Source organism: Rhinopithecus bieti, unplaced genomic scaffold, assembly GCF_001698545.2.
Source record: "Rhinopithecus bieti isolate Rb0 unplaced genomic scaffold, ASM169854v2 scaffold_13349, whole genome shotgun sequence".
NCBI classification, from domain to species: Eukaryota; Metazoa; Chordata; class Mammalia; order Primates; family Cercopithecidae; genus Rhinopithecus; species Rhinopithecus bieti.
The window spans coordinates 3,155,167-3,165,158 of record NW_016807772.1 but is presented as its reverse complement, the minus strand read 5'-3'; the positions used below and the strand labels follow the sequence as shown (position 1 = coordinate 3,165,158).

The 9,992-nt window shown below is 40.3% G+C and overlaps 1 protein-coding gene across 1 annotated transcript; it reads right to left on the bottom strand.

Annotated features, from left to right (window-relative positions):
• Window positions 1-6,562: 6,562 nt before the first annotated feature.
• Window positions 6,563-8,222, bottom strand: LOC108536753 (kinetochore-associated protein NSL1 homolog). Its single transcript, XM_017883765.1, is given in 2 exon segments — window positions 6,563-7,507; window positions 7,509-8,222. Coding segments are annotated over 2 exon segments (828 nt in total). The 5' UTR covers window positions 8,057-8,222; the 3' UTR covers window positions 6,563-7,227.
• Window positions 8,223-9,992: the final 1,770 nt, after the last annotated feature.

Below are 9,992 nucleotides of genomic sequence, written 5' to 3'. Positions count from 1 at the left end.
AAATAAATAAAATAAAACATTTTAGAGACTCTATCGGTATTTTAACTCCCTCTGTCTCTTTCATGAGCTTGCATGAGCTGGAGTGTTTAAGGTTCTAACAGCAATGATAAATTGGTTAACAGCACTGGAAAATTCCCTCACCACATGTAGCAACAGTATGACTCAACAGAGTTATTACTGCCAAATTCTACCAGGAAAGGTTGTGTTAGTTGTAGAGGAGAGAAAGTGACCTGGACCTGCAGAATAAGGGGAATTACTTTTTGCCTTCTCAACATTCATGTTATTTCACTGCTTTTCTGTGCTAAGAATTGTTTGAGAGCTTCAGACATGTTTGTTTATTTTGCCCTTAATGTTACATAAAAAGTCACTTATAAACCATGTTGCTTAATATATACCTGAAGTCAGATTGCTATCACAAAAATGGGAAAATGCTGACATACAAATTCAGTGACTATTATGGAAATATAAAAATATTTTTAAAAAGTAGCATAGGGGCCAGGTGCAGTGGCTCATGCCTGTAATCTCAGCACTTTGGGAGGCCGAGGCAGGCAGATCACCTGAGGTTGGGAGTTCAAGACCAGCCTACCCAACATGGCAAAACTCCATTGCTACTAAAAATACAAAAAATTAGCCAGGCATGTGGCGCACACCTGTAATCCCAACTACTCTGGAGGCTGAGGCAGGAGAATCGCTTGAACCTGGGAGGTAGAGGTTGCAATGAGCCAAGATCGCGCCACTGCACTCCAGCTTGGGCAACAAGAGCAAAACTCCATCTCAAAAAAAAAAAAAAGGTAACCTAGGAACTCCCCAGAACCTATAACGCAACTTCAATAATTATCAACTTATTGTCTCTTTTATTTCGTCTATGCCTATGTTTGCTTCCCTTACTGCTCCTCGATTCTATTGAATTTTCTTTTATTTATTTATTTTGTAATGGAGTTTTGCTCTTGTTGCCCAGGCTAGAGTGCAATGGTGCCATCTTGGCTCACTATAACCCTCCCAGGTTCAAGCAATTCTGCTTCAGCCTCCCAAGCAACTGGGTTTACAGGCGTTTGCACCACCATGCCCAACACATTTTTGTATTTTTAATAGAGACTGGGTTTCACACCATGTTGGCCACACTGGTCTTGAACTCCTAACCTCAGGTGATCCACCCTCCTTGGCCTCCCAAAATGCTGCGATTACAAGTGTGAGCCACTGTGCCAGGCTATTTTGAATTTTCTTAGTAAACTACTTATGTTTTCATGACTTAGATCTTTGTAACCTGTTGCACGTTTTTGAGAAACAAGTCTTGAAGCTGCTTGTCCTCAAGGATCAAGCCCCCCGTGACTTTGGTATTGGCATTGTTCTCTAACATTAGCGATATATGTTGGGTAGATGAACAAGTCTATGAAACATATAAGACGAAACATTGTTTTAAATTACTTTCTATCAAAGACCTCATTGAGGCAGATTTACTATGGTTCTGATTCAGTAACACTGTTCTATCTTGCCTAGGATAGAGCAGCTTCTTAATGTCTCTGGAGACCACGGGATTTAAATGTGCGGTGGGACTGGTTAAGTTTTTTTCTTCTAGTGCCTAGCTGCTGGTTTGTGTTGATACTTGTTTTGGGTCTTCATCAAAAGAGAACTGTGTTTATCCTATTTTCAAAAAAAAAAAAACCCCAGTGATTTTAAAATGGAAACTGTTAACTGAAAACCAAATAGTACTTAAAACAGCTCAAGTTTACAGGAAGAAAGTTCCACAGAAGTGTAGCACTATTGAGGAATGTCCTATTTATAAATATACTTTCTCATTTTACTGGAGGCTAATTAAGACTGAAGTATAATTTAAAATTCTAGTTGATTTACTTGTTCCTGGCACATATAGATGTAGAGAAAATAAACATTGTCAAGAATTCAGTAAATATTTATTCTGTGAGTGCTGTGGCTAAGCAGTATAGGTGGTGTTCAGAGATGATGATGACTAAGATTTCTGCCCTCCAGAAGCTCTGTTTTTTTTAGAGGTGGTGGTGGAGTCTGATTTTGTTAATTTAATGAATTAAACAGAGATTTAAAAATAGCCTTTTTTTTTTTTTTTTTGAGACGGAGTCTCACTCTGTCGCAGGGGCTGGAGTGCAGTGGCCGGATCTCAGCTCACTGCAAGCTCCGCCTCCCGGGTTCACGCCATTCTCCTGCCTCAGCCTCCCGAGTAGCTGGGACTACAGGCGCCCGCCACCTCGCCCGGCTAGTGTTTTGTATTTTTTAGTAGAGACGGGGTTTCACCGTGTTAGCCAGGATGGTCTCGATCTCCTGACCTCGTGATCCGCCCGTCTCGGCCTCCCAAAGTGCTGGGATTACAGGCTTGAGCCACCGCGCCCGGCCAAAATAGCCATGTTTTACAATTTTATAAGACTTGTGATAAAAACAAGTCTTCCTTTCTTTATGAAAGCCAGTGTGCTTGTGCTTTCTTAAAAGTTCTGTGTTCAGAGGCAACAGAGGTGGTCATTTCTGTATTTGAATTTGTTTTATAAAAACCTTAGTAGAGACGGGGTTTCACCGTGTTAGCCAGGATGGTATATATAAAAAAACTAGCCGGGCGAGGTGGCGGGCGCCTGTAGTCCCAGCTACTCCGGAGGCTGAGGCAGGAGAATGGCGTGAACCCAGGAGGTGGAGCTTGCAGTGAGCTGAGATCCGGCCACTGCACTCCAGCCTGGGCGATAGAGCCAGCCTCCGTCTCAAAAAAAAAACCCACAAAAAACCTTAGTAAAAGGCCAGCTTGTTGGCTCATGCCAATAATCCTGGCACTATGGGAGGCCAAGGCAGGTGGATTTCTTAACCTCAGGAGTTCAGGACCAACCTCGGAAACATGGCAAAACCCCGTCTCTACCAAAAATACAAAAATTCAACCTCATTAGCTATTCAACCTATTTGTCTTCCGACCCATTAGCAACACCTCTTCTAACATTAACTGCCTGACTCCTACCCCTCATAATTATAGCAAGCCAATATCATTTACATAATGAAAGTCCTTTACGAAAAAAACTTTATCTCTCCATAATAATCTTTGTACAAATTTCCCTAATCATAACATTTATGGCCACAGAGTTAATCTTATTTTGTTAGGCATGTTGGCAGGTGCCTGCAGTCCCAGCTACTAGGGAGGCTGAAGTGGAAGGATAGCTAGAGCCTGGCAAGTTGAGGCTGCAGTGAGCTGTGATTGTGCCACTGCACTCCAGCCTTGGTGACACAGTGAGACCCTGTCTCAAATTTTTAAAAAATAAGAAAATCTTAGTAAAATATCTTCATTTTAACCAACACAGTATTATTGGTATCTACTACTAATAAAAAATTAGCCGGGTGTGGTGGCGCATGCCTGTAATCCCAGCTACTTGGGAGGCTGAGGCAGGAGAATTGCTTGAACCTGGGAGGTGGAGGTTGCAGTGAGCCAAGATCGCGCCATTGCACTCCAGCTGGGGTAACGAGCGAAACTCCGTCTCAAGAAAGAAAAAACAAAAAAAGAGAAAAGACAGTTGAGAAACAGGAATTTACCGGTGAACTTTTTTTTTTGAGACAGAGTCTCACTGTCGCCCAGGCTGGAATGCAGTGGCACGATATTTTTTGTATTTTTAGTAGAGACGGGGTTTCACCATGTTAGCCAGGATGGTCTCGATCTCCTGACCTCGTGATCCGCCTGCCTTGGCCTCCCAAAGTGCTGGGAAAAGTCACTTATAAACCATGTTGGGATTATAGGCGTGAGCCACCGTGCCCGGCATACCAGTGAACTTTATATATAAGGGTAGGTTATATTTACTGTCAGAGTTTTCTGTGTTGGATATATACAATCAAATGTGAAAGCTAATCACCTTTTTTTTTTTTTTTTTTTTAAAGGTGTGGACAGAGTGGCCTCAGACAAAACTGTGAAGTAGAGTTTACACATGGTGTTGCTCACCTTCCAGAAAGTGAGCCTCTCCAGCTTAGGCCACATATCCATCTCCCCTTCCAATCCTCACCTCCCCTTCTACCCTTAGCTCAGGCAGGCAGATCTAGAAGGATATTAGATGAAAAGGTTTGCCCTGTTTATGGCTTGATTTCATCTCACTATATGTTGGTTGTTTCACCAAATCACCACGTAGAAATCTACCTTAATTTTTCTAACAGCTGTATAGGATCTTATGTACTCATGGCATCATTTAATCGAAACAACACTGATAAATACTTTGCATTACTTTTTTCTTTGCTGTTATTGTATTCCAGTAAACATGCTGTACAGAAATTTTGCATACTTGTTTGAATATGGATATTCAAATTAACTAGGCTGAATTATTATTATTATTTTGAGATGGAGTCTTGCTCTGTTGCCCAGGCTGGAGTGCAGTGGTGCAATCTCGGCTTACTATAACGTCCACCTCCTGGGTTCATTGATTCTCCTGTGTCAGCCTCCTGAATAGCTGGGATTACAGGCACACACCACCACGCCTGGCTAATTTTTTTTTTTTTTTTTTTTTTTTTTTGAGATTGCTCTGTTGCTCAGGCTGGAATGAATTGGCACTATCTTGGGTCACTGCAACCTCCACATCCTGAGTTCAAGCGATTCTCCTGCCTCAGTCTCCCGAGTAGCTGGGATTACAGGCACCCACCACTGTGCCCAGCTAATTTTTGTATTTTTAGTAGAGACGGGGTTTGGCCATGTCAGCCAGGCTTGTCTCAAACTCCTGACCTCAGGTCAGGCCTGCCTTGGCCTTCCAAAGTGCTGGGATTACAGGCGTGAGCCACTGTGCCTGGCTGGATGAATTAATTTTACCAATCTCCTGATACGTGTAAGATTGTTTTGATTTACACTTCCATTTTGTATTTGCTTATTGGCTGTGTGTTTTCCTGTGAGTGTAGTCTTCGCTTACTTTTCTACTAGGTTGCCATTTTCATACTGATTTTTTTAGAGTTCTCTGTACATTAAGGAAAATAGCCCTGATATTGCACATGGTTTTTCAGGTGTGTTGTCTTTTCATTTTATGGTATGTTTTTGGTTTTATAGAAACTTTTATTGGTTTTGGTTGTTAAAATTATTGGTCCTTTCCTTCATGGTTTCTTGGACTTATATTCTATATGTATCCCAGTCATCTTCTTGTAATTATATATGTGTGGCTTTTTAAAATTAAAATTTGTATTTTAGAAGTCTTAATACGTAAATACATGCTCATAAGAAATGTAAAAATTGACAGTGAAACTCTGTTCCCCCAAATTATATTCTCTTCCCCAGAGCTATTCACATATTAAGTCTGATGTATGTTCTTTAAGGTTTTTTTTTTTTTTTTTTAAGAGACCAGGTCTAGTTCTGTCACTCAGGCTGGAGTGCAGTGATGTGATCATAGCTCACAGTGGTCTCAAACTCCTGGGCTCAAGTGATCTTCCCACTTCAGCCTCCAGAGTAGTTAGAACCACAGGTACACGCCACCACACCCAGCTAATTAAAAATATTTTTTTTTGTAGAGATGGGGTCTTGCTATATTGCTCAGGCCTCAAGTGCTTTATGTGTCACAGTTTACCTTAAAAAAAAAAAAAAGACAATTACCCTGCCATTTATTAAATAATCCGTGTTTTTTTTTTTTTCTTTGTACATTATTTTAATGAAAAACACATGGCTGTGTACAAATATACAGATCTCAAATTGTAACATTGAAACACAAAATGCAGTAAAGTGGCTGTATAAGTTTTCTTCGCTGAGACAGACCTTCTGGTGACTTCTGGTGAATCTAGACATTTATGACTATTAATATATAATAAGCAAGAGAAATACAGATTTTCTAACCTCATGATCAGTAAATTCATTTGAAAATGAATGAAGGTATCAGAGTCATCAAAAGGGGAAACAGTTGGTAAGTTCGATGGCCCTGCCTACACTGTATAATGTAAGACACACAATAAGAGCTATAAGAAACTACAGTTAAATGTTAGAAGTAAAGGCAATATCGCTTTCTCAGACTTCTCCCAGTGATTATATACCTGATATANCTTTGTACATTATTTTAATGAAAACACATGGCTGTGTACAAATATACAGATCTCAAATTGTAACATTGAAACACAAAATGCAGTAAAGTGGCTGTATAAGTTTTCTTCGCTGAGACAGACCTTCTGGTGACTTCTGGTGAATCTAGACATTTATGACTATTAATATATAATAAGCAAGAGAAATACAGATTTTCTAACCTCATGATCAGTAAATTCATTTGAAAATGAATGAAGGTATCAGAGTCATCAAAAGGGGAAACAGTTGGTAAGTTCGATGGCCCTGCCTACACTGTATAATGTAAGACACACAATAAGAGCTATAAGAAACTACAGTTAAATGTTAGAAGTAAAGGCAATATCGCTTTCTCAGACTTCTCCCAGTGATTATATACCTGATATATAAACATCTTCAAATGTAAAATAGTTCAATAACACAATGACACTTTGCCAGTGTATTAATCTGATATATATTTTGAACTGGAATGATCTATAAAGAAAGAAATAAGAAACCCTAAAAAGAAATCATTAGTTCCAAGTCAAATTATGTTAATGGTCTATAGAAAAAAGTGCAGGCAGGAAACATTGGCTACATGCCAATTTTTATTTCAAAGAGTAATGTTGCACAAATAATAGTCATCATTGTCTTACACAACAAAAAGTCCTAAAATTAATCTCACAAACCTAAATGAGCTGAACATGGAGTAACAAAGTCAAAGCCAGTATTATCATCTGCACATTAATTTGCTAAATCACACTACATCTTAAAAAAAAAAAAACTGCATCTGCTGCTGCACAGAACTGATAACTACTTTTCAGTACGTAAATGAAAAATCATTATACAGCTCTCTCTCTCTCTTTTTTTTTTTTTTTCCCTGGAAAGATGTATACCAGGGAAACACAACAGAATTTGTTACTTGTTAAATCCCACAAAAGCTACAAGGGAGCTGAGAGTTGATAGCACTTAAGGACAGTAAAAGGCTGCATTTTTAATATTTTTAATACCCACTGATGGGCTTTGTGTCAATATTTTTTAAAATGCTTTTTATTTACAATAGATAAAACAGCAAGGAAATATAATATTATATCATATCCCTGCACAGAGACACTATATTTGTATAAATGAATCACTAGTAAAAGAGTTATTTCTTGTTTCAAATGAAGTCTTATCTAGGTATTAGGCTGTAATCTAAATGTTGATGGCGCCTATTTTCAACTCCCAAAATAAACAGAAAGAGCTCATGTATCAAGATTAATTTTCTTTGGCCGCAATGGATACCATTTTCTCTGGGGGCAGTCTTGAGTTTGCTTTCTTTTCAGTACCACGTCAGAGGTTTTCCTGGAAGCAGTCTCTGTTGGTGTGGTTTCTATCTGTGTTATAAAGTTCTCAGGTTTAGCATCTGGTTTCCTATAACAACCGGAAAAGACTTCTTGGTGAATCCTCTGGAGGTGGATAACAGGCTGCATCCTGAGAACTTGGGAAAATCCCTCTCCTTTTTCAATTAATGCAGGCAAGGACTCTGCACTTCAGCCTGGGTGGCTTCAGCCTGTCTCAAAAAAAAATGGAACCTGGATCAGTGTCATATTTTAGGTCCAGTGGATGTACAACAGGGTGGTACTGCTTCAGAATTTCTTGTTTTGCTTTTATGGTTTTGATGACACATTCCAGGATCTTTCTGGGATACTGCTTACGTTTTGTGGCTATATCTACTATGATTTCATCAAACTGATCTTCAAGTACTTTGATGTCAGAATCCATAAAACAATTATCTGAAGCTTCCTGCCATGCTTGTCCATTAATGCTGATATTCTCTTGCACAGCTGATTCAAAAGTCCACTGCGCATCTCGCAGCGCGGGCTCCCGAATCTCCTCCGGCAGAGCGTCCCCAAGCTTTTGCACAAAGCGGCCGCACAGTTGTAGCATTTCGGTCACAGCCCGCTTCGAGGTGCAGCGCACCCGAAAGTCCTCTCGGGGAGTGGCGGAGACCAAGGCCTGACTCTCTGTCCCCGTCGCTAGCTCCTTGTCCCATGGGGGGTCAAGGACCACCAACTCAGAAGACCCCGCCATTTTTCGTCTGAACGGGGGCAATAATCCGTGTTTTTAAATGGCACCTTTTGCATATTCTAAATTTCAGTAAAATCATGGGTCAGTTTGTGAATACTGTATTCTAATCTGTTGTTGTAGTTGACTAATTTTATGTGTGACTTCATTTTTAAAAGTTAAACTGGGCCAGGCGCGGTGGCTCACACCTGTAGTTTCAGCACTTTGGGAGGCTAAGGAAGGAGGATCACTTGAGCTCAAGAGTTCAAGACCAGCCTGGGCAACATAGGGAGACCCCCATCTTTATAGAAAATTTAAAACTAGCAAGGTGGGGTGTGTATCTGTGGTCCCAGCTACTTGGGAGGCTGAGAGGGAAGGATCACTTGAGCCTGGGGGTTTGAGGCTGCAGTGAGGGGTGTTTGTGCCACTGCACTCCAGCCTGGGCAACAGAGCCAGACTTTGTCTCAAAATAAAAAGTTAAATCACTCATGTGTCTAGAATTTATTTTGGCATAAAGAATGAGAATAGGGAGGGAGCCAACACGATTTAGGAAATAACTTGTCTTCCTTCCAGTGATTCAATATGCTGTCGTTAAAATATCGTTCTCCAAGGAGCCCCACCATTGTCACTGATCTGTTGAAAAAGCATTTTAATAGGTTCCCTCTACATACTGTGGCTTCCCTTTTCTCAGTTTTCCATCGTGCAGCCAAGGTGGTCTTTTTAGAATATACCAGGATGAAAGCACATTGCTTCACGTTGTTCTTCACATTATTCTTGGGGTAACGACCTAATCATGAACATGGCCTGAAAGACCCTTCGTGGCATGACTCCCTCTGACTTCTCCTGTCTCATTTTAAACCACTCTGCTGTCTGGATTCTAGCACATTGTGGCTTTCTTTCATTTCCTCCAATGTGTCATACTCTTACTCATTAAGGACCTTTGTATTACTTTTCCCTTTGTGTCTAGAATGCCCTCCACCCCCAAGTCTCACACCTTCTACCTCTACCTCACCCTAATGTATTTAACTCATTCCTCCATTCTCAAGTCCTAGTTAATTTCTTCAGTAAAATCTTCCCTGACACTCCAGATGAGTTTAGAATGTGTATGTGCTCTCTAGGCACCATTTATATCACAGCTTTTTTGAGATATGATTCACATACCATACAATGCACCCATGTAAAATGTACAGTACAGGCTGGGCACGGTGGCTCATGCCTGTAATCCCAGCACTTTGGGAGGCCGAGGCAGGCAGATCACTAGGTCAGGAGTTCGAGACCATCCTGGCTAACATGGTGAAACACTGTCTCTACTAAATAAAAAATACAAAAAATTAGCCAGGCATGGTGGCACGCGCCTGCAGTCCCAGCTACTCGGGAGACTGAGGCAGGAGAATTGCTTGAACTCGGGAGGTGGAGGTTTCAGTGAGCCGAGATCATGACACTGCACTCCAGCCCGGGTGACAGAGCAAGACTCCATCTCAAAAAAATAAATAAATAAAATAAAATGTACAGTACAGTGGCTTTTAGTATATTCACAGAGTTGTGTGATTATCACCATAGAACATTTTTTTCAGCCCCTAAAAGAGCCTATACACATTAGCAGTTTCTCCCTATTTCCCCTGCAAACTTCCAGCTCTAGGCAGCCAGAGTGATTGTTTTTATTGGGGTAAAATATAACAAAATTTGCAGTTTTAACCAGTTTTAAAGTGTACAATTTGATGACATTAATTACATTCACAGTGTTGTACAGTCATCACCATCATTTTGAAAACTTTTTTATTACCATAGATACAAACTCTACTCATTAAGCAGTAACTCCCCATTTCTCTTAAGTCCCTGGAAGTCACCATTCTACTTCCTGTCTCCATGAATGTGCCTATTCTAGCTAGATATTTCATATAAATTGAATCATACCATGTTATTTTTTGTCTGGCTAATTTCAGTTTGATGAATGTTTTCAGAG